The following is a 26,327-nucleotide window of genomic DNA, read 5'->3' on the forward strand; positions in this document are numbered from 1 at the left end:
AATTTCGAGAAAAAGTCGAAATACAATCTTAAGAATAAACTCATTAAATATCGAGAATGACTTTAATCTCGAGATGGTTTTATTTTTTTATTATTGCTTGGCCCTAATCCTCTTCCGTACTAATCCTCTTCCGTATCTAACATCACAAGACAATGCGCATGCACAGACTGTGCTGCGTATGCAAGATTAAGGTACGGATCCTGCAATCATTAAAGTGTATCCCTTTAAGTAAAATTTGTGTACATAGCAATTTTGTGCATCGTGGTTCCTTTTCAAAATGTCATATCATACAGTATACTTACTGCCTTGTTATCATTAAATGTCCTGCTGTATCCCTGAGAGTTAATGTCAAAGTCAACTTTGTTCCCCCACACAAAGTTAATGTGATGGGGGGAATGGAAAAAATGTCAGTGGGCATTCTTAAGTGTGAAGATCCTATACATTGCCTAAATTTAGGTCAGACAATAGGGGGTTAAGTTGGCCATTTTTTTTCAAGTTACTACAAAGCATGTGTGTATTTGGCACTTGTGCAAGTCTACATATACCTTTTCCTTAGTTCCGTGGTTCTCCAATTTTTTAGAGTGCCGTACCCCTCTTCCACTTAGACTGCAGTCACACCTTTTCCATTAAGGGACAATATTTGCTCCCTTTAATCAATTTTCCCATTTCATTTTTTACCTTTGTAATACCTTTAAAAAAAATAACTAATGCCTTAAATAAAACAATTTTCAATAAATAGGCAATGTTAAAATCGTTTAATATTAATAAAAATATTATATAAATATAAATATATATAAATAATATACGTTTATATATTAAAAAATATTATATAAAAGTATATTAAAATCGCCAGTAGGTGGCGGTAACTCATTGTCTTTATCTGTGAGTCATCGAGTCATTCATTGAATCTCACGATTCGTTCAAAGCCACAGATTTAATTGCAAAATAGAGCAATAAGCCTGACTATACTGTTTTAAATGTAGTAAATCACTTAATGTTAGCCTTTTGTTTTGTTTTTTTAACTGTTGTATAAAATCAATGTCACATTTGAAATCGTGTGGATATTCGGGAAACATTGCATCAACATTAAAAACACTGCTGGGATATCAGCCTGCATTTTGTTCGCACAAACAGCGCAAGCGGCTCGTGACAGAACACAGGCCGACTGAATGACACTTCAATTTAAGTTGACAATCTCAAATGAAGATTGCTGAACTCCAGCTCGTCTGTGTTTTCAGATCATCCGCGCTTCTTGCGTTAGAGAGCGCGCGCGCATGATTGCCAGATACTATTGAAAAGACCGGGTAGAAAACATGTTCTTTTAACAGAAAAGCTCTGATTTGGGGTTTAAATTATTGAATTCTGGCATTAAACTGAAACGTTCCCACTTCAGACGACAAACTACGCTTGGCTACTATCTTGTTCTGCAATTCGCTTGCCTAGTAACCATAGTAACGGTGCGCACGCTTTCGCGCTTTCTGCTATGACGTGGAGTGCGGGATGCACTCAACGTTGCATGAATTTTTAATTAGCCTGCATTAGTAACAATCCAAGGCTTTTAAGGCCTTAATTTGAGATTATTTTTCAATGCTTTTAAGATCCTGCGGGTACGCTGGTTAATGTGTCTTGTCCCCTCACAATGACAGTAAATTAATTATTAGGCTACATTACATCACTCACGTCACATAGTGGTCTATTTTCAGTTCAAAATGGCGAAAATCGACAAAAGTTTATTAATTTGTCTGATTATTTTTGTGATTCATTTAACATTTATGACCTAAAAAAACTGTCAAATAGCAAATGTTTAGTTTAGCAACTTACATCTTATCTCGCACTTGACCGACCAAGCGCGTCGAGTCGCTCATGTCGAGTCGCTCTGCTAAAACTCGCGCTGTGAACATAAAGCCCGCCTACTTTGATTTGATTGGTCATCTCAAATATTCTGACATTGACGAGCAGTGACAGACCAATGAGGCTCAGATGAACACACACACACACACACACACACACACACACACACACACACACACACACACACACACACGCTCGGCGCCGCTGCGGAAGAACGCGAGCAAGACTGAAGCGAACACGAAGGCTTATCACATATTTAAAGATGGAAAGGGAGAAAACAGGACAGAGTAACACGGCGAATATTGCTCATATATATATTTTTGACAACGTAGTTAAGGCGGCAGGCGTGTGTTGCTTAGGCGGCCGCCTTAGTTTCAAAGTGCTGCGGGAAACCCTGTACTGCTGTAGAAATCTGTAGGCTTGTTTCTCAGCTGGAGTAACTGGACTTGCTTCAATCATCTTCAGGACTTTCCTGCAAGTTGGTCTTTTGTCTTCACACATGACCTGTATTTTTGCTGTTGTGGTTATGCTGGTCCTCAGGAGTTGTCCTACAACTGCGGACATGTTGTCAAGAGCATACTTTGGTTGCTGAATTATTTGTTTGTGTGTTACTTGGAGGACTGCTTTAAGCTTATCTTGTGATGGAACCATTTTGACTCCCAGCCGATCCAGTAGATCCAATAACTCATCCTGGCCATCCCTGTCAATGTCTTCCTGTAAAGCAGTGGCTATAAGAGCTCTCTCACACTGACTCCGGTACAACAGCAAAAAGATTCAAACAGCAAATCAGGAGACACAGCATGCTCCCCAAATATCAGTGCTGTGGTAAATGCTGGGGCAAGGCACAATGGAAAGTATCCTCGGTCCAGAAATCCCTTGGCTAATATTCGTCCCACAGCCTTCCATTCCTCTTCCTGCCACTTTAGTGACAGGCATACTCTCTTTTCTGCCCCCTCTGCTGCACAATCCAAAAATTCAGTCCAAAAAGCTGCATACATATCCCTGGCCATGCCATCTGCATCTGTGCCCTTTTCATTAATAAAGCTATACTTTAATGGGTTGTTAGAATCAACTCATCTTTGAACTGACAAATCATTTCCTCTAACATATTAACTCTGTGGAGTTTGATACTTACTGTTACTCATAGGCGGAAATCGCGGGGTGGTCAGGACCCCTATCTGAGGGTTTCCCCCCCTAAAATATCATTAAAATATGTGTATTGTAAATAATATAATGATATATTCTTAAAATAATTGTTTAAGAAATAAGATAATACAAATGCAAACGGGGCAACAACAAAAAAAACCTTGGTGTCCCCTTCAAAAATTGCTCTTGAGAATTGTTATGTTTATTGTCCCCCCCAATATTTTGCTGAAATTTTTGCCCCTGCTGTTACTAGCTCGTAGCCTGCATCAAAACTTGAATGTTCAGTATGTTCAACATGGCCCTCTGAGACAGGAGTGGATGTGAAGGGGGCAACACTGATGACTTCCTCTGTTGAATTGAAAACTGAAACAGTGTCATCCTTTTGGATCTCTGAGAGTGGGTCATAGTGTTCATTACCACTTAAATAGACAGCATGGTCAGACAGCAATCTCCTAAAACAGGAGTGGATGCAGTAAGGGCAACACTGGTGATTTCTTCTGTGGAAAGGAGCACTGGAAGAGTGTCATCCAGGTGGCTTTCAGAGGATAGAGCTTACAGGCTACCTATGAAGACCCCTGAATCATGAGACAGGGAGGTAAGATCAGTTAGGTCCACGACAGCTGAATGGGCACTGGAGCTCCCATGATTTAGTTCTCATATCACTCAACTGAAGAATAAACTGAAAATTAAGCTTGGGTTTTATTACAGGAACAAGTTTTGCTTCTCTTTTAATGTAAAAAAGAAATTAGTCTCTGCTACTTTTCTCCCTGTCCTTGATTATGGTGATGTTGTATATCAGTTTGCACCTTCTTATCTTCTTTCTTCTTTAGATGCCGTTTATCATGGTGCTTTAAGGTTCATATCAAATTGTAAATCTTCAACCCATCATTGCACCTTGTACCATAGAGTAGGTTGGCCTTCTCTGTCTACCAGAAGAAAAATGCACTGGTACTTAATTATTTACAAAGCTATCTTGGGGTTGTTGCCTTCCTATCTCTGTTGTTTTATGCAGCAGAAAATTATCAAGAATTATTCTCTTCGTTCGCAAAACTTCTATACTCTTTCTGTTCCTTTTACTCGAACTGAGTTAGGTAAGAAGTCTTTTATGTACGCAGCGCCGTTTGATTGGAATCTTTTCCAATCTAAATTAAAATTAGAAAATCTGCTGACTCTAGACCGTTTTAAATCAGTTATCCGGCGAATAGAAGCTGACCTAACATTATGCAATTGCTTTTAAGTGTTTTTAGTCTGTCTGTGTGATGTTTATCTGTGATGGAACTGATTGTACTGCTGCACATTTTGGCCAGGACACTCCTGTGAAAGAGATTTTTAATCTCAGAGAGCTCTTCTGGTTAAATAATGGTTAAATAAAAAAAAATAAAAAATAGTTAAAATGTTTCTAAAAACTTTTAATGACGAATACCTTAGCTATTATAATAATTCCAAGGGAAGTATAGTCTACGTTATTGCAATGAAAATGGAATTACCTTGTCTTGTTGCATCTGGTTGATGTTTTGTTCAGCAACACCTCGCTTTCAGAGAAAATCCCACAGACCATTATGTTGGTGTGGCATTTGGTCCGCCATTCCGCTTCCCACTGCCGTTACCGAATAGTTAAGAGAGGCATAACTTTAACAGGTTAAACTGACGTTACATCAAAGACTCTCTTGTAGCTAGGCTACTTACTAGGCTATATGCTAACGTCAACATCGACTCAGTCATGCCTGTTAGCTAAAGTTAGTCATCTCTGTTGCCCACGGACCACGTCGACCAAAGGTAACAAAAAGCACAATCATAAAACCGTTATCTACAAACCTTAAATCTACGAGCAAAGACATGTCCATTAACTAATACTATAAAGTTACATTATAAGTATCACGCTAATTTAAGCCAGCTGAATTTAATGTTACCTTTCGGTGGTACAGTTGATCACTGAACCGTGCCCTACTGACAACTAGCTTGATATGCCGCCTTCCAGGTGTTTAAAATTATCTCATAATTACGAGATCTTTTCTCGTAATTACAAGATCTTTTCTCAAAATTACGAGATCTTTTCTCAGTATTACGAGATATGGTGTCAGCATTTTGTTTTCAATGGTGAATGTAATACGCTTCCGTAGAATATTGATCCATCGGTCACTTTTTCCTGTCTAACTGTACCTAATGTATGTTAAGGCTAATAACATAAGGCTACATATATATTATTTTATATTATATATATGTAATACAGGCAGGTAAAACATTACCAGCAAAAATAGCAATCCACATCACAGATCACTGGGAGAAGCAGCAGATGTTTGATTTAACCTGTACTTTATCTACTGCCATGTTGGCTTTCATACTTATATTGCTGACTTTAACTGAAGGTAAAATATTGCAAGTATCATTACATCACATGTGCAATACTGTAACAAATGTATTATACATACTGTATATTTTAAATATGCTCAATAATTTTTTGTAGAAAACAGAGCCAGAGATGTTATCATGCCGTATTGCGATCCAGTAATTGCCACTGAGAGTGAGAATGTGACAATCACTTGTAACTACAATGGTTCTGTTGATAGTCTTCACTGGTATCGGCAAAACACAGGTTTGCCTCCACAGTTGCTTATACTGGATTACTCAGGATTTATTACTGAACCTCGTCCTCCAGTTTCTGGAATCTCCATCAAACACAGAAAAGAAAGCACTAGTGTGGCTCTAGAGATCTGCTCTGCTGCAGTATCAGACTCTGCTCTATACTACTGCGCCCTGCAGCCCACAGTGACAGAACTCTTCTTACCATGCAAAAAACACGACTCAGCAGTTAACAACACATAATCACTATACATTCTATGTTTAATATCTGATTTTAGATTAAAAGCTTTCTGGCTGTGGTTGTTGTATGCACTAAATGTACTTTTAAATTGTTAATAAAACAGAATTATTCATTTTGTTTTCATTAATTAGTGTATTGATATTATTGAATAAGTTGATACAAATTAGCATTGATAGACCATCAGACTTTGTTCTGAAACATGCAGTCATGTATGGTAAAATATCAGTAATTAAAATGCTTTCGTCACAGTTCATGTTCTTGTTCAGATTTGACTATACAGTGTACAGACATGGGGAAACAATATCAGAAAAAATATCAAGCTGATTTCCCAAGGTAAAAGTAGCTGAAGTATTTTTTTATCGGTTCATTTTTAATACTTATAGATTTACATTATATATTAGACTATAATTATCATTTCTGATCAGTTTTACAAATTTGTCTATTGTCAGTGCAGATGTTGCCTGAGAAAGTCTTAATTTCACAGCAACACTAGGGGGGGAAATTCTATCAGAGTTATTCAAACATTTTAGATAGACCACACCATTTTATCTGTATGAATTCACATGTTCAGTACGCATCAGCAGATGGCCATATTGCTCTATAAATTCTTTATAAAGAATTGAAAATGCATGATCATAAAGTTAGTTGAGATGTAAACACATGGTTCTGTTTTTGAACTCATATAGAATATTGATCCTTTACTTGGGTAAAAAAATAAAATATTAATTGTCATGAAAAAAATCTTACACTACACAAAATATGAATGATGTACGTATAGATTATTGGACCATGATGAATTTTCTGCTGACCTAAAACTGAGTGAAATTGTTCCTTAAAATCAGCTGCCTCATCTTCATCTCCATCAGGAAATTATGCTTATTTGTAGGAGCATTAAGATTTTGTGCAATATGAGATTTTTTCATGACAATTAATCCTTTTTTATTTTCTTCTTGATGTGTGGTAAAATAAGACACAGATATGAGACAGTAATATTAGGATGTGAACACAATGCCACAAGTTCAAGCCCCACTCTCCGGATACAGACATCAACATTATAACTTTCTTGAATATATTCAATATTTTATCAAAACACCAATCTGGAAAAGCAGATAAAGTACAAAAGCTCATCTCAAAGATATTTCACTGTAAATCCTTAAACCTAAAACTTTGTTTTTGGAGAAATGACAACACAGCATGAGCTTCAACTTTTTTTATTTATCTAAGCTGAAAACATAATTATTACCACATGTGCCAATAAAATTGGACCAGTGGAGGAGGATACATATATGTAGTGACAAGAAGACGTTTGACACTGAGTTTCTTGTATAATAAATACATCAACAGGAAGCTGAGTGTTGACTTACTATCCCAGTATTTGTGAGGAAGAAGAGAGGCTGGTCTAAATGTTAGAAACCACACCCATATTACAGCTTCACATCAAGTCATCTCTCCTCTGCATACATTTATCTACTTTAATTCACCAAGACAGTGATTATATATATGTATACTAAAATGAACATGGAGAGATATGTTCCACTCATTCTTATAATAGTACCAGGTAAAGTGCATTTAAAATCTCAGTGTCAAACTCTAATATGTGAACTACCAGATCTTAGAATATAGACATCACAGAATATCATATTTTGGTATGTTTGTTATATTTATTTATGTACAATAAAAATAGAGATATTTGATTAAAGTCTTCTGAAATATAACCAATTCCTTGCAGGTGTTTTTGCTGACAGCATCGGACCAAAAGACAAGGATTATAAAATAATCAGGAGTGAGGGAGAGTCTGTGACACTGAGCTGCACATATGATACAAGCAGCACTTATGTTTACATTTACTGGTATCGAGAATATCCCAACAAAGAACCTCAGTATTTACTGCGGAAAGGTGCTCGATCATCGAGTGGTTATGATGATATACCAGACCATCACTTTCAGGCAACTACATCCGATTCATCCACTGAACTCATTATTGAAACAGCAGCTCTGTCAGATTCAGCTCTCTATTACTGTGCTCTTAGAGCAGCACAATGATACAAAATGATTGAGAGGCTTTACAAAAACTCACAAATGTATTGCTTTGAACAGTCTTTAATCATCAAGTAAGAATCAAACCACAGTTATTTTATGCACACTGCAAAACCCCTGTTCATGGCAAGATATGAAACACCTGCTAAAAGTTACCAAATTACAAATTATTTGGCTGAAAAATTACTAGGAGTCACTTTATTCAGTGTTTATGCTGTAAGACTGCTGTAAGAGTGCTGCAGACAATCGCATCCACATAAAGCTACGTTACTCAAAAAGGGCCATCTCTCCACTACATACATCTCCTTTCTCAACATGGCACAATCTAGTTTCATAGAATTACACTATTACTGTATCCCTGCTCCTGGTTGCCTTTCACAGTAGGCTGTATACTCAAAGATTTTAAATAAGCCTTCCAGTTTATTCAACAGAGCATTTGAAAGCAGCAATTGGTTTAGTCCCCTATAAAGATGAGCAGCATTCCTTTGTTGAGGTTGAGCACTTTGGTTGGCATTCTCCTTTTTGCAGGGTCACATGTGAGAGTATGTTTCCCATTATTTATTGGATCAATAAAGGTAATCATCTTATTATATGATGACATGTTACTATACAAACAGCTTAATACCTACATGCTTAGTCTTTTCTTAAGAACTGCAGGTGCAACCAAATTAGCACTGACTTGGTTACAAACTTACTAGTAGTTTCTAAGCCCTTAGTTTTAACTTTACATCCTAAGTTAGCACAGTTGGCTCAACCCTACCCTTAGGTCAAATCAGAAGGCAAAAGAGTCATAGAAGCACCACAAAAGGATGTGGTTCACTTTTTATTTTGACTAAATCTGAATACAGAAATCACATGGTATATTTAGGCGTTACTAACTCAATGCAGTGAGAAGAAAAACGGCATCACTGATTTGAACGTACTGTACAATGCATGAAGATGAATTGCTGGTTTGATATTGGGACAGTCATCTCAGTTTCCATATGGAGGTCTAATTGTCACAAACCACTCCCACAATTACCAACTAATATCAATGTTAAATTGCTGATCTGGAACAATTTCACTTTGACGCCATCCGACCAGCTTAAAAATGGGACAGATTGATTTAATACGGGGCGCAAAATTTTATCTTGAAATCCGGGACCCAATGCTCAGTCATTCAGTGGTCTGTATATACATCAGTTTTATTATATCAACCATTAACATTTATTTAACAAGTGTTCAATAACAATCTCTTAATTTGTTGAAGCATCCGTATGAACTGCAGACATATTTAGCAGAAACCATCTTATGTTACGAAGTTATGTCTGCTACAAAATAACAAATAGCTTACCTGTAAAATTTTTGAATAGTAAAGTCAACTCAAATGAATGCAAGAATAATAGGCCTGTTTTTGTAATGGAATGCCATAATGTCTGTGAAGAGACAGAGGGAACAGTTTCTACATTCAGTGTGCATCTGTGCAACATGCCTCCTGTCAACCAATCATACAGTCTACTCTTATTTCAATCATTTGCTTAGGCAGACTAGCTTGTTCACATTTTCAGATGATAGAGCTGACATCTTCTGCAGATTGTAGCCTGCCAAAGAGAACAGGCTCTCACATGTTACTGTTGAGGCAGGTGTAGCCAAGTACCTTTGGGACAACTTACCATATGCACCTGCTTGTGACAACCACCACTGTAGTGGACTTGTTTCTATGCTGACACAGGGCTCTGCCTTGTACCTCTCTAGCGATTTATCTGTGGACAGTACCTCATCATCAGACTCTGACTCTGATCTCATCAGTAGGAGGGCCATCTTCTTGTTTGGTGGCTCTGGCTCCACTTTTTCTCCACAGGTCTGTGGCGCATGGTTCTCTATACTTCAGCATCTCACCCAGATTTTGCCACACCTCAACAATAGTTCCCCTCAAAGGTAGCTTGAATGATGGTTTGCCTGTGGTGATCTGAATGATGTCTTGAAGCCCCCTGTCCTGAACTATGTTGATGGGCCTGCAGTCTGTGGCGATCCATTTAGCGATTGCACTAGTTAGCTTTGCTGTTGTTGTTTTGTTGACAAATTTGCCCCGACTGCACGCCGCCAGTGTCGTTTGACGAGCACGGCTTGTTGACACTGACTCAGCACTAGCATCTTTGCTAACATCAGAAAAAATGTGTTTTGCCCGAAGATGGTACCTCAAACTTGTTGTGTTTCGGTGGAAGGACAGTTCATCACTTCATTGCCATGCCCTTATCACAGAAAGCTTTGTAACCATCCCCACGCTGCGATCACGGGAAGATGTTGGGGTCATACTTGATCAAATGATTAATTTGCTTTAAAAAAATAATAACGCTGAAAATGTTTCGATTAATCGCATGCGTTAATGAGTTAACATTGACAGCCCTATAACAAACATAAACACTGTTTATGGCTTTGAAAAGTCTTTAATAAAGTAAGAATTAAACCACAGTTATTTTATGTAAACCTCAAAACCCCTCTACATGATGGGATTTGGAACACCTTCAGAAAGTTAGCTGAGGTGAATAAAAATACTAAATGATTTTGCTGAACAATTACTGATATTAGTTACTTTTTTCTATTTCTTGCTGTATTTCTATTTCTTGCTCATCAGGAATGATATAGTTACAAGTAAAATTTCAAAACATAGAAAGTTTTCATAACATTGAAAAAATTAAACACTTCATCTTTAAGAGGAGGAGTTAAAGACATCCTTTCCTTGACATGGAATGATTTATTTTTAACTCTGAACAACAGAGTCTGTGTTGAATACATCATCCTTCAAAATGAAGCTTTGCTTACATGTTTTACTTTGTTCTTTTGTATGTAAGTATTATTTTTCCAGACTGAAAATCTGTTTTTGTGATTGATACTAGCACGTGTTAAAATGTTGTTTTCATACAGTTTTACATGCATGACTTTTTGACTTTTTATTTTGCAGATTACTCTTTTGCAAATGTCATCACTCCAGTCCAAAATGAGATGTACAGTGAAGAGGGAGAAAATGTAACTCTGTCCTGTAACTACTCTTCAGCATATTCTTTACAGTGGTATCGACAATATCCTGCATCAGCTCCTGAATATCTTTTCATCATTCTACATGCCACTGGGAAAGTTTCACAAAAGTCAGAGTTTGTTACTCTAGATACTCGATTCTCTGGAAAAGTGAATGAAAAGAAAGTGATTCTGGAGATTTCCCCAGCTAAAGTAACAGACTCTGCTCTTTACTACTGTGCACTGACGCCCACAGTGACAGGAAATCTAACTGCAATGAACAAAAACCCACTCCAACACAGAAAGAGGAAAGACAAGCATCATCACTTTACTGTCAAGTACTTACAAATTTTCAGTGCTTTCTGCAGATCAGTATCAAGATGTATCAGTCACAATAGAAGGGTTCTTTCTGCAATGAGATGGGTTAGTAAACTTGTAAATGTTAGAAATTAAATAATATATGAACACACAAATCTAAAACAAACTTTAGTCTGAATACACAACCATATATGATCTCCAGGGCACAGACATCAACATTATGACTTTCAAAATGTAAGTGTAAAAAAATTTATTTTCACCGCTGTTCAAATGCACTTTGGATCACATAATTTATATGTATAAATGTTTTCCATCTGAAAGCACTAAATATTAAATGAAACAAATGACAATAAAATGCAAAGTAATCTCTTCAGTAATCAAAATACTTTTTGAATGTAACTGTATTCTAATTACCAATTATTTCAATCGTAATTGTAGTGAATACAGTTACATATATTTTGTATTTAAAATAGGTAATCCGTTACATCTATTCCGTTACTACCCAACCCGGCTGTTGGCTACATGTAAGGAAGCCAAGTGCAGATATGTTCAAATACATAAATTATTTAAGTTGGTACTCTGATTAGGGGTCCAGGTTGAGATTATATGGCTGTCACACATTCAATCACTGTTTGTATATTTATATAAATTTGACACTATCAGTGCCGTGTTATGCCACCGCATGCCTCTCAGCCTGAGAGACCTAAACATGATCTTCCTAAACATAATCCTAAATATCAGATTTCTTTTAAGCTGATTTGGATGTGGAATATTGATCCATCAGTCACTTTTTCCTGTCTAACTGTACCTAATGTATGTTCAGGTTAATAATAGAAGGCTACATGTATATTATTGTATGGTGGAGCATGTAATACAGGCAGGTAAAACATTATCAGTTAAACTAGGAATCCACATCACAGATCACTGGGAGAAGCAGCAGATGTTTGATTTAACCTGTACTTTATCTACTGCCATGTTGGCTTTTATACTTATATTGCTGACTTTAACTGAAGGTAAAATATTACAAGTATCATTACATCACAATATTACATACATGTGCAATACTGTAAATAAATGTATTATATATACAGAATATTGTAATTATGCTCGATTGTTTTTTGTAGGAAACAGAGCCAGAGATGTTATCATGCCGTATAGCGATGCAGTAATTGCCACTGAGAGTGAGAATGTGACACTCTCTTGTAACTACACTGGTTCTGTTGATAGTCTTCACTGGTATCGGCAATACACAGGTTTGCCTCCACAGTTCCTTATACTGGATTACTCAGGATTTATTACTGAAGCTCGTCCTCCAGTTTCTGGAATCTCCATCAAACACAGAAAAGAAAGCACTAGTGTGGATCTAGAGATCTGCTCTGCTGCAGTATCAGACTCTGCTCTATACTACTGCGCCCTGCAGCCCACAGTGACAGGAAAACTCTTCTCACCATGCAAAAAACACGACTCAGCAGTTAACAACACATAATCACTATACATTCTATGTTTAATATCTGATATTAGATTTAAAGCTTTCTGGCTGTGGTTGTTGTATGCACTAAATGTACTTTTAAAATTGTTAATAAAACAGAATTATTCATTTTGTTTTCATTAATTAGTATATTGATATTATTGAATAAGTTGATACAAATTAGCATTGATAGACCATCAGACTTTGTTCTGAAGCATGCAGTCATGTATGGTAAAATATCAGTAATTAAAATGCTTTACAGTTCATATTCATGTTCAGATTTGACTATTCAGTGTACAGACATGGGGAAACAATATCAGAAAAAATGTCATGAAGATTTCCCAAGGTAAAAGTAGCTGAATAATTTTGTATCAGTTTATTTTTAATACTTATAGATTTAGATTATATATTAGACTATAATTATCATTTCTGATCAGTTTTACAAATTTGTCTATTGTCAGTGCAGATGTTGCCTGAGAAAGTCTTAATTTCACAGCACCACTAGGGGAAATTCTATCAGAGATATTCAAACATTTTAGATAGACCACACCATTTTATCTGTATGAATTCACATGTTCAGTACGCATCAGCAGATGGCCATATTGCTCTATAAATTCTTTATAAAGAATTGAAAATGCATGATCATAAAGTTAGTTGAAATGTAAACACATGGTTCTGTTTTTGAACTCAGTATAGAATATTGATCCTTTACTTGGGTAAAAAAAATATATATTAATTGTCATGAAAAAAATCTTATACTGCACAAAATATTAATGATGTACGTATAGATTATTGGACCATGATGAATTTTCTGCTGACCTTAAAACTGAGTGAAATTGTTCCTTAAAATCAGCTGCCTCGTCTTCATCTCCATCAGGAAATGAAGCGTATATGTAGGAGCATAAAGATTTTTTGCAATATGAGATTTTTTCATGACAATTAATCCTTTTTTATTTTCTTCTTGATGTGTGGTACAATAAGACACAAATATGAGACAGTAATATTAGGATGTGAACACAATGCCACAAGTTCAAGCCCCACTCTCCGGATACAGACATCAACATTATAACTTTCAAAAATATATTCAATATTTTATCAAAACACCAATCTGGAAAAGCAGATAAAGTACAAAAGCTCATCTCAAAGATATTTCACTGTAAATCCTTAAACCTAAAATTTAGTTTTTGGAGAAATGACAACACAGCATGAGCTTCAACTTTTTTTTATTTATCCAAGCTGAAAACATCATTATTACCACATGTGCCAATAAAATTGACTAGCGGAGGAGGATATATATATTTAGTGACAAGAAGACGTTTGACACTGAGTTTCTTGTATAATACATCAACAGGAAGCTGAGTGTTGGCTTATTATCTCAGTGGAAGAAGAGAGGCTGGGCCAAATGTTAGAAACCACACCCATATTACAGCTTCACATCAAGTCATCTCTCCTCTGCATACATTTATCTACTTTAATTCACCAAGACATTAATTATATATATGTGTATACTAAAATGAACATGGAGAGATATGTTCCACTCATTCTTATAATAGTACCAGGTAAAGTGCATTTAAAATCTCAGTGTCATCCTCAAATATGTGAAATATCAGATCTTTGAATATAGAATCACAGAATGTCATATTTTTATATATTTGTTATATTTAAAAGAGAGCTATTTCATTAAAGTCTTCTGAAATATAACCAATTCCTTGCAGGTGTTTTTGCTGACAGCATCGGACCAAAAGACAAGGATTCTAAAATAATCAGGAGTGAAGGAGAGTCTGTGACACTGAGCTGCACATATGATACAAGCAGCACTTATGTTTACATTTACTGGTATCGAGAATATCCCAACAAAGAACCTCAATATTTACTGCGGAAAGGTGCTCAATCATATAGCGGTTCTGATGATATACCAGACCGTCACTTTCAGGCAACTACATCCGATTCATCCACTGAACTCATTATTGAAACAGCAGCTCTGTCAGATTCAGCTCTCTATTACTGTGCTCTTAGAGCAGCACAATGATACAAAATGATTGTGAGGCTTTACAAAAACTCACAAAATTATTGCTTTGAACAGTCTTTAATCATCAAGTAAGAATCAAACCACAGTTATGTTACGCACACTGCAAAACCCCTGTTCATGGCAAGATATGAAACACCTGCTAAAAGTTACCAAATTATTTTGCAGAAAATGTACTACTATAAGTCACTTTATTCAGTGTTTATGCTGTAAGACAGATGTAAGAGTGCTGCAGACAGTCACATTCACATTAGTCCACATAACACAAAATGGGCCATCTCTCCACTACATACATCTCCTTTCTCAACATGGCACAAACTAGTTTCATAGAATTACACTACTACTGTATCCCTGCTCCTGGTTGCCTTTCACTGTAGGCTGTATACTCAAAGATTTTAAATAAGCCTTCCAGTTTATTCACCTGCACATTTGAAAGCAGCAATTGGTTTAGTCCCCTATAAAGATGAGCAGCATTCCTTTGGTTGGCATTCTCCTTTTCGCATGGTCACATGTGAGTGTATGTTTCCCATTATTTACTGGATCAATAATGGTAATAATTTTATTATATGATGAAATGTTACTATACAAACAGCTTAATACCTACATGCTAAGTCTTGCCTTAAGAACTGCAGTTGCATCCAAATTAGCACTGACTGGGTTACAAACTTACTAGTAGTTTCTAAGCCCTTAGTTTTAACTTTACATCCTAAGTTACGCACAGTTGGCTCAATCCTACCCTTAGGTCAAATCAGAAGGCAAAAGATTAATAGAAGCATCACAAAAAGACGTGGTTCACTTTTTATTTTGACTAAATCTGAATACAGAAATCACATGGTATATTTAGGTGTTACTAACTCAATGCAGTGAGAAGAAAAACTCCAACACTGATTTGATCGTACTGTACAATGCATGAAGATGAATTGCTGGTTTGATATTGGGACAGTCATCTCAGTTTCCATATGGAGGTCTAATTGTCACAAACCCCTCTCACAATTACCACCTACATTATAGTTACACAACAGGCCATACTTTAACCTTAAAGATTCATTTCATAAGCAAGTTATAATGCAGTCTATAAGGGGAAAAAATCAACTTGTGAAGATATATTCTAATAATTATTATAATAATGGCAGGTTAATGTGTTGAGTTAATATGCATTATTAATAAAAATAATTGTATATCCTTATATGCTAAAATGAGAACTTTCCTGACACATGACTTACATCATTTATATGTTAAAATTGTATTTATTTTATTTATTTTTTATTATTTGTCTTATATACCTCATTTATGTATACATTTTGGAATGTTTATACATATTTTTTATTTTATTATAATTTTTATTTATTTTAGTTGTTTATTTTTTCCTTCACCTGTACTTGTCTTTATTATTTTATTCATAAATGTTTTTTAATCTTATTGAACGTTTATATAGAACAAAACTCCACAGTTTTAACAACATTTGTGGACTTTTCAGACAGTCCCTTACCCACCATAGGCAGTTTTTCCAACTAATATCAATGTTAAATTGCCGATCAGGAACAATTTCACCTTGACGCCATCCGACCAGCTTAAACATGGAACAGATTGATTCAATACAGGACGCAGAACTTTATCTTGAAATACGGGACCCTATGCTCGATCATTCAGTGGTCTGCATATACCAGACCACCGTTTTCAGTCATCTACATCCCAATCATCCACTGAACTCACAATTGTAAAAGCAGCTCTGTCAGATTCAGCTCTCACTGTGCTCTTAGTGTAGGAGCCTAGAGATAAAACGTTTTATTTACAAAAAAACATAAACACATTTATTGCTTTGAAAAGTCTTTAATCAAGTAAGAATCAAACCACAGTTATTTTAAGTGAACCTCGAAACCCCTGTAAATGAGCTGAGGTGAATAAAAATACAAAATGATTTTGCTGAATAATTACTGCTATGAGTCACTTTTGTACATGTCATTCTGTATGTCAGGAATGATATAGTTAAAAGTTACATTTCTAAAAATAGAACGTTTTTCATAACATAGAAAAAATTAAGCACTTCATCTTTAAGAGGAGGAGTTATTTTAAGACATCCTTTCTTTGACATGGAATTACTATTTATTTTGAACACTGAACAACAGAGTCTGTGCTGAATACATCATCCTTCAAAATGAAGCTTTGCTTACATGTTTTACTTTGTTCTTTTGTATGTAAGTATTATGAAATATTATGAAGACTGAAAATCTGTTTTTGTGATTGATACTAGCACGTGTTAAAATGTTGTTTCCATACAGTTTTACATGCATGACATTTTGACTTTTTATTTTGCAGATTACTCTTTTGCAAATGTCATCACTCCAGTCCAAAATGAGATGTACAGTGAAGAGGGAGAAAATGTAACTCTGTCCTGTAACTACTCTTCAGCAAATACTTTACAGTGGTATCGACAATATCCTGCATCAGCTCCTGAATATCTTTTCATCATTCTACATGCCACTGGGAAAGTTTCACAAAAGTCAGAGTTTGTTACTCTAGATACTCGATTCTCTGGAAAAGTGAATGAAAAGAAAGTGATTCTGGAGATTTCCCCAGCTAAAGTAACAGACTCTGCTCTTTACTACTGTGCACTGACGCCCACAGTGACAGGAAATCTAACTGCAATGAACAAAAACCCAATCTAACACAGAAAGAGGAAAGACAAGTATACATCACTTTACTGTCAAGTACTTACACATTTTCAGTGCTTTCTGCAGATCAGTATCAAGATGTATCAGTCACAATAGAAGGGTTCTTTCTGCAATGAGATGGGTTAGTAAACTTGTAAAGGTTAGAAATTAAATAATATATGAACACACAAATCTAAAACAAACTTTAGTCTGAATACACAACCATAGGTGATCTCCAGGGCACAGACATCAACATTATGACTTTCAAAATGTAAGTGTAAAAAAATTTATTTTCACCGCTGTTCAAATGCACTTTGGATCACATAATTTATATGTATAAATGTTTTCCATCTGAAAGCACTAAATATTAAATGAAACAAATGACAATAAAATGCAAAGTAATCTCTTCAGTAATCAAAATACTTTTTGAATGTAACTGTATTCTAATTACCAATTATTTCAATCGTAATTGTAGTGAATACAGTTACTTATATTTTGTATTTAAAATAGGTAATCCCGTTACATCTATTCCGTTACTACCCAACCCCGGCTGTTGGCTACATGTAAGGAAGCCAAGTGCAGATATGTTCAAATACATAAATTATTTAAGTTGGTACTCTGATTAGGGGTCCAGGTTGAGATTATATGGCTGTCACACATTCAATCACTGTTTGTATATTTATATAAATTTGACACTATCAGTGCCGTGTTGCGCCACCGCATGCCTCTCAGCCTGAGAGACCTAAACATGATCTTCCTAAACATAATCCTAAATATCAGATTTCTTTTAAGCTGATTTGGATGTGGAATATTGATCCATCAGTCACTTTTTCCTGTCTAACTGTACCTAATGTATGTTCATTTTAGAAGGCTACATGTATATTATGAGGTGGAGCTTAATACAGGCAGGTAAAACATTATCAGTTAAACTAGGAATCCACATCACAGATCACTGGGAGAAGCAGCAGATGTTTGATTTAACCTGTACTTTATCTACTGCCATGTTTGCTTTTATACTTATATTGCTGACTTTAACTGAAGGTAAAATATTACAAGTATCATTACATCACAATATTACATACATTTGCAATACTGTAAATAAATGTATTATATATACAGAATATTGTAATTATGCTTGATTGTTTTTTTGTAGGAAACAGAGCCAGAGATGTTATCATGCCGTATAGCGATGCAATAATTGCCACTGAGAGTGAGAATGTGACACTCTCTTGTAACTACACTGGTTCTGTTGATAGTCTTCACTGGTCTCGGCAATACACAGGTTTGCCTCCACAGTTCCTTATACTGGATTACTCAGGATTTATTAATGAAGCTCGTCCTCCAGTTTCTGGAATCTCCATCAAACACAGAAAAGAAAGCACTAGTGTGGATCTAGAGATCTGCTCTGCTGCAGTATCAGACTCTGCTCTATACTACTGCGCCCTGCAGCCCACAGTGACAGGAAAAACTCTTCACACCATAAAAAACACGACTCAGCAGTTAACAACACATAATCACTATACATTCTATGTTTAATATCTGATATTAGATTTAAAGCTTTCTGGCTGTGGTTGTTGTATGCACTAAATTTACTTTTAAAATGTTAATAAAACAGAATTATTCATTTTGTTTTCATTAATTAGTAAATTGATATTATTGAATAAGTTGATACAAATTAGCATTGATAGACCATCAGACTTTGTTCTGAAGCATGCAGTCATGTATGGTAAAATATCAGTAATTAAAATGCTTTCGTAACAGTTCAGATTTGACTATTCAGTGTACAGACATGGGGAAACAATATCAGAAAAAATGTCATGAAGATTCCCCAAGGTAAAAGTAGCTTAATAATTTTGTATCAGTTTATTTTTAATACTTATAGATTTAGATTATATATTAGACTATAATTACCATTTCTGATCAGTTTTACAAATTTGTCTATTGTCAGTGCAGATGTTGCCTGAGAAAGTCTTAATTTCACAGCACCACTAGGGGGGGGAAATTCTATCAGAGATATTCAAACACTTTAGATAGACCACACCATTTTATCTGTATGAATTCACATGTTCAGTACGCATCAGCAGATGGCCATATTGCTCTATAAATTCTTTATAAAGAATTGAAAATGCATGATCATAAAGTTAGTTGAAATGTAAACACATGGTTCGGTTTTTGAACTCGTATAGAATATTGATCCTTTACTTGGGTAAAAAAAAATATATATTAATTGTCATGAAAAAAATCTTATACTGCACAAAATATTAATGATGTACGTATAGATTATTGTACCATGATGAATTTTCTGCTGAACTTAAAACTGAGTGAAATTGTTCCTTAAAATCAGCTGCCTCGTCTTCTTCTCCATCAGGAAATGAAGCGTATATGTAGGAGCATAAAGATTTTTTGCAATATGAGATTTTTTCATGACAATTAATCCTTTTTTATTTTCTTCTTGATGTGTGGTACAATAAGACACAAATATGAGACAGTAATATTAGGATGTGAACACAATGCCACAAGTTCAAGCCCCACTCTCCGGATACAGACATCAACATTATAACTTTCAAAAATATATTCAATATTTTATCAAAACACCAATCTGGAAAAGCAGATAAAGTACAAAAGCTCATCTCAAAGATATTTCACTGTAAATCCTTAAACCTAAAATTTAGTTTTTGGAGAAATGACAACACAGCATGAGCTTCAACTTTTCTTATTTATCTAAGCAGAAAACATCATTATTACCACATGTGCCAATAAAATTGGACCAGTGGAGGAGGATACATATATGTAGTGACAAGAAGACGTTTGACACTGAGTTTCTTGTATAATAAATACATCAACAGGAAGCTGAGTGTTGACTTACTATCTCAGTATTTGTGAAGAAGAGAGGCTGGGCCAAATGTTAGAAACCACACCCATATTACAGCTTCACATCAAGTCATCTCTCCTCTGCATACATTTATCTACTTTAATTCACCAAGACATTAATTATATATATGTGTATACTAAAATGAACATGGAGAGATATGTTCCACTCATTCTTATAATAGTACCAGGTAAAGTGCATTTAAAATCTCAGTGTCAAACTCTAATATGTGAACTACCAGATCTTAGAATATAGACATCACAGAATATCATATTTTGGTATGTTTGTTATATTTATTTATGTACAATAAAAATAGAGATATTTGATTAAAGTCTTCTGAAATATAACCAATTCCTTGCAGGTGTTTTTGCTGACAGCATCGGACCAAAAGACAAGGATTCTAAAATAATCAGGAGTGAAGGAGAGTCTGTGACACTGAGCTGCACATATGATACAAGCAGCACTTATGTTATGCTTTACTGGTATCGAGAATATCCCAACAAAGAACCTCAATATTTACTGTGGAAAGGTGCTCGATCATATAGCGGTTCTGATGATATACCAGACCGTCACTTTCAGGCAACTACATCCGATTCATCCACTGAACTCATTATTGAAACAGCAGCTCTGTCAGATTCAGCTCTCTATTACTGTGCTCTTAGAGCAGCACAATGATACAAAATGATTGTGAGGCTTTACAAAAACTCACAAAATTATTGCTTTGAACAGTCTTTAATCATCAAGTAAGAATCAAACCACAGTTATGTTACGCACACTGCAAAACCCCTGTTCATGGCAAGATATGAAACACCTGCTAAAAGTTACCAAATTATTTTGCAGAAAATGTACTACTATAAGTCACTTTATTCAGTGTTTATGCTGTAAGACAGATGTAAGAGTGCTGCAGACAGTCACATTCACATTAGTCCACATAACACAAAATGGGCCATCTCTCCACTACATACATCTCCTTTCTCAACATGGCACAAACTAGTTTCATAGAATTACACTACTACTGTATCCCTGCTCCTGGTTGCCTTTCACTGTAGGCTGTATACTCAAAGATTTTAAATAAGCCTTCCAGTTTATTCACCTGCACATTTGAAAGCAGCAATTGGTTTAGTCCCCTATAAAGATGAGCAGCATTCCTTTGGTTGGCATTCTCCTTTTCGCATGGTCACATGTGAGTGTATGTTTCCCATTATTTACTGGATCAATAATGGTAATAATTTTATTATATGATGAAATGTTACTATACAAACAGCTTAATACCTACATGCTAAGTCTTGCCTTAAGAACTGCAGTTGCATCCAAATTAGCACTGACTGGGTTACAAACTTACTAGTAGTTTCTAAGCCCTTAGTTTTAACTTTACATCCTAAGTTACGCACAGTTGGCTCAATCCTACCCTTAGGTCAAATCAGAAGGCAAAAGATTAATAGAAGCATCACAAAAAGACGTGGTTCACTTTTTATTTTGACTAAATCTGAATACAGAAATCACATGGTATATTTAGGTGTTACTAACTCAATGCAGTGAGAAGAAAAACTGCAACACTGATTTGATCGTACTGTACAATGCATGAAGAGGAATTGCTGGTTTGATATTGGCACAGTCATCTCAGTTTCCATATGGAGGTCTAATTGTCACAAACCCCTCTCACAATTACCACCTACATTATAGTTACACAACAGGCCATACTTTAACCTTAAAGATTCATTTCATAAGCAAGTTATAATGCAGTCTATAAGGGGAAAAAATCAACTTGTGAAGATATATTCTAATAATTATTATAATAATGGCAGGTTAATGTGTTGAGTTAATATGCATTATTAATAAAAATAATTGTATATCCTTATATGCTAAAATGAGAACTTTCCTGACACATGACTTACATCATTTATATGTTAAAATTGTATTTATTTTATTTATTTTTATTATTTGTCTTATATACCTCATTTATGTATACATTTTGGAATGTTTATACATATTTTTTATTTTATTATAATTTTTATTTATTTTAGTTGTTTATTTTTTCCTTCACCTGTACTTGTCTTTATTATTTTATTCATAAATGTTTTTTAATCTTATTGAACGTTTATATAGAACAAAACTCCACAGTTTTAACAACATTTGTGGACTTTTCAGACAGTCCCTTACCCACCATAGGCAGTTTTTCCAACTAATATCAATGTTAAATTGCCGATCAGGAACAATTTCACCTTGACGCCATCCGACCAGCTTAAACATGGAACAGATTGATTCAATACAGGACGCAGAATTTTATCTTGAAATACGGGACCCTATGCTCGATCATTCAGTGGTCTGCATATACCAGACCACCGTTTTCAGTCATCTACATCCCAATCATCCACTGAACTCACAATTGTAAAAGCAGCTCTGTCAGATTCAGCTCTCACTTTGCTCTTAGTGTAGGAGCCTAGAGATAAAACGTTTTATTTACAAAAAAAACATAAACACATTTATTGCTTTGAAAAGTCTTTAATCAAGTAAGAATCAAACCACAGTTATTTTAAGTGAACCTCGAAACCCCTGTAAATGAGCTGAGGTGAATAAAAATACAAAATGATTTTGCTGAATAATTACTGCTATGAGTCACTTTTGTACATGTCATTCTGTATGTCAGGAATGATATAGTTAAAAGTTACATTTCTAAAAATAGAACGTTTTTCATAACATAGACAAAATAAAACACTTCATCTTTAAGAGGAGGAGTTATTTTAAGACATCCTTTCTTTGACATGGAATTACTATTTATTTTGAACACTGAACAACAGAGTTTGTGCTGAATACATCATCCTTCAAAATGAAGCTTTGCTTACATGTTTTACTTTGTTCTTTTGTATGTAAGTATTATGAAATATTATGAAGACTGAAAATCTGTTTTTGTGATTGATACTAGCACGTGTTAAAATGTTGTTTCCATACAGTTTTACATGCATGACATTTTGACTTTTTATTTTGCAGATTACTCTTTTGCAAATGTCATCACTCCAGTCCAAAATGAGATGTACAGTGAAGAGGGAGAAAATGTAACTCTGTCCTGTAACTACTCTTCAGCAAATTCTTTACAGTGGTATCGACAATATCCTGCATCAGCTCCTGAATATCTTTTCATCATTCTACATGCCACTGGGAAAGTTTCACAAAAGTCAGAGTTTGTTACTCTAGATACTCGATTCTCTGGAAAAGTGAATGAAAAGAAAGTGATTCTGGAGATTTCCCCAGCTAAAGTAACAGACTCTGCTCTTTACTACTGTGCACTGACGCCCACAGTGACAGGAAATCTAACTGCAATGAACAAAAACCCACTCTAACACAGAAAGAGGAAAGACGAGCATACATCACTTTACTGTCAAGTACTTACACATTTTCAGTGCATTCTGCAGATCAGTATCAAGATGTATCAGTCACAATAGAAGGGTTCTTTCTGCAATGAGATGGGTTAGTAAACTTGTAAAGGTTAGAAATTTAATAATATATGAACACACAAATCTAAAGCAAACTTTAGTCTGAATACACAACCATATGTGTTCTCCAGGGCACAGATATCAACATTATGACTTTCAAAATTTTAATATAAAAAATGTATTTTAGTGTATACCTGATTAACGTTTGGGAGAGCAGAAAAAAATACATGAGCATTTTTTTTCTGAATACAGAAATTGCATGGTATATTTACAGTAAATGTTACTAGAAGTGTTAACATAAAAACTATGAGACAAGAGAAAGTGCTGGTTTGGCATATGGCACAATCATCCCAGTTTCTACTAATTAAAGATAGAGGGTAGTCTAAATATCAGAAACCACACACACACTTACCTACATAATAATTACACAACAGGCCGTACATTTGCCTTAAATATTCAGTTCATAAAGACAGTAATGATGTAGTGTATTAGAGGGAAATATCAACACGAGATACATTCTTCTCATTCTTTTAATAGTGTCAGTGTATGTTGACCGTGTTCATATTTCTACTAGCTTTGAATTAGAGGACACATTTCATATGGTGTATATACTGTATAATTGTTAATGTTGTTTATTTGTGATATTTTAATTTACCAAATGATGTGACAGATGTCTAATTCTAACTCTTGTGAAATATGAAATAATTTCCTTGCAGGTGTATTTGCTGACTGCATTGGTCCAAAAGACAAGGATGTGGATATACTCAGGAGTTGAGGAGAATCTGTGACACTGAGCTGCACATATGAAACAAGCAGTGATTATGTATTTCTTTTCTGGTACAGACAGTATCCGAACACAGACCTCAGTTTATCCTTCTGAAAGGTGCTCGATTAAATGGCAATTATGACAATATACCAGACCATCGGTTTAAGTCAACTACATCCAGATCGTCCACTGAACTTAATATTGCAAAAGCAGCTCTGTCAGATTCGGCTCTCTATTACTGTGCTCAGTGAAACAAAGTGACTGAGAGGCTTTTTTTATTACTTTGAACAGTATTTAATAAAGTAAGACTCAATCCACAGTTATTATTTTGGTGAACCACAAAACCTCTATTGATGTAAGGATATGGTAATACCTGTTAGAATTTAAATGAGATGAACAGAGGATAACAAGCTTTCACTGGGTTATTACTACTATGAATAAGTACATTTTAATTCCTTGGTTATGCTTTAGTGGCACAAGAAAACTTTGTAAGATGAAATTTAGATTTTTTTTTTTTTGTCATTTATATGAGTTTCTCTGGCTGAAGAGGTTTCTGAAGTAATTCTTTATGAAAATATTTGTGAGATGACTGCAAATATTTTCAGTCGCCCAGGCTGTTGTGAAGTTTTATGCCTTGTAAAATGTCTTCATCTAAATTACCTTTAATTTTTTTGTCTCTTGTAAAAAAACATAATATTGGAAAGCTTGTAATAGCCTGTAACAATTAATGTATATATCAAGTTTGTTATATAGAGTAATGTTTGTCCACAAAACGTTTCGGATTACTTGACTATAACCCTTGTTCCCTGATAAAAGCGGAACGAGATGCTGCACTGTATTAGCGCTTTGGGAACAACTTTAGATGTGACCAGCTGTGAATATTTGTGCAACACGTCAATGAAAATTGACCGGAATTTATAGCCTCTGACGGTGACATCATTTGATACACCTGTAGCAGGGCTATAAATAGATGTGTCACAGGTGCATTGTCAGGTATTTTGTCTGAAGAGCAGTCCTGGGGCATCCCAGTGCAGCAATGAAGCGCAGCATCTCGTTCCGCCTTTTATCAGGGAACAAGGGTTACAGTCAAGTAACCCGAGACGTTCCCTTTCAAAAAGCTACACTTATGATGCTGCACTGAATTAGTGCTTTGGGAACGAGAAGTCCCACGCCACTGCACTGTGGATGTCCGGACCCCTTACGGTTGTGTAGTGTGCTCACAAGAGCGCGTGAGGTCTCAGACATGAGCTGGTGATATCGACTCAAGGACATAAGAGCCCGGAGTGGCATGAACATCCAAACTATAAAATCTAATAAATGTGTGCAGAGAGGACAAGCCTGCCGCATCACAAACATGCTGCAGAGGGACACCTCTAGCCATGGATTTAGAGGAGGTAACCTCTCTGGTAGAGTGAGCCCTGATACCTACTGGCGAAGCTTGACCGCGCACCTCGTAGGCCAGGGCAATAACATTCCTCACCCAATGCGACACAGTCTGCTTGGTGGTGGCCGCACCCCTGTTGCGGCCCCCATGGCAAATGAATAGTTGCCCTGACTTACGCCACTGGCTAGTGCGGTGGACATAAGTCTGGAGGGCATGTACTGGACAAAGTCTGTGAAGTCTTTCCTGCTCTGGCGTTGTAAACAGTGAGGAGCAGAAGGCTTCGAGAGTGACCGGATGTAAGTTCGAGAAAGGCACCTTAGGCAGGTAGTCCGGATGAGGGTGCAAAATTGCTTTAGCCATTCCTGGGGCAAAATCTCAGCAGGCTGGCAAGACAGACAGAGCCTTTAGATCTCTAATTCTCTTTAGAGAGGTAATCGCCATAAGAAAAACCATCTTGAGAGTCAGAAGTTTATCAGACGCTGACTCTAGAGGTTCGAAGGGAGTCTCAACCAGACCCTCAAGGACTATTGATAAGTCCCATGAAGGGGTCCTGGTGCTACCAGTC

At 35.7% G+C, this 26,327-nt stretch overlaps 1 protein-coding gene and 2 gene segments (V, D, J or C); all 3 read left to right on the forward strand.

The window, feature by feature from the left end:
• The first annotated feature begins 12,140 nt into the window (after positions 1-12,140).
• Positions 12,141-12,653, forward strand: LOC127645163 (T cell receptor alpha variable 9-2-like). The segment is given in 2 exon segments: positions 12,141-12,180; positions 12,292-12,653. Coding segments are annotated over 2 exon segments (402 nt in total).
• Positions 12,654-16,811: 4,158 nt separating this feature from the next.
• On the forward strand, positions 16,812-18,848 carry LOC127645164 (uncharacterized). Its single transcript, XM_052128679.1, has 4 exons — positions 16,812-16,856; positions 16,978-17,285; positions 18,218-18,353; positions 18,466-18,848. The coding sequence occupies exons 1-4, from the start codon at positions 16,817-16,819 to the stop codon at positions 18,846-18,848; spliced, it is 867 nt and encodes a 288-aa protein (XP_051984639.1). The 5' UTR covers positions 16,812-16,816.
• Positions 18,849-20,331: 1,483 nt separating this feature from the next.
• On the forward strand, positions 20,332-20,856 carry LOC127645165 (T cell receptor alpha variable 18-like). The segment is given in 2 exon segments: positions 20,332-20,371; positions 20,543-20,856. Coding segments are annotated over 2 exon segments (354 nt in total).
• Positions 20,857-26,327: the final 5,471 nt, after the last annotated feature.

The sequence above is a fragment of the Xyrauchen texanus genome, chromosome 6 (assembly GCF_025860055.1).
Source record: "Xyrauchen texanus isolate HMW12.3.18 chromosome 6, RBS_HiC_50CHRs, whole genome shotgun sequence".
Classification (NCBI taxonomy): domain Eukaryota; kingdom Metazoa; phylum Chordata; class Actinopteri; order Cypriniformes; family Catostomidae; genus Xyrauchen; species Xyrauchen texanus.

Coding starts and splice junctions, on each gene's coding strand:
- LOC127645164 (XM_052128679.1), top strand. CDS start 16,817: ATGAAGCTTTGCTTACATGTTTTACTTTGTTCTTTTGTAT. Junction 16,857..16,977: donor TTTACTTTGTTCTTTTGTAT/GTAAGTATTATG, acceptor TTTATTTTGCAG/ATTACTCTTTTGCAAATGTC. Junction 17,286..18,217: donor ACTGTGCACTGACGCCCACA/GTGACAGGAAAT, acceptor AGCTTAATACAG/GCAGGTAAAACATTATCAGT.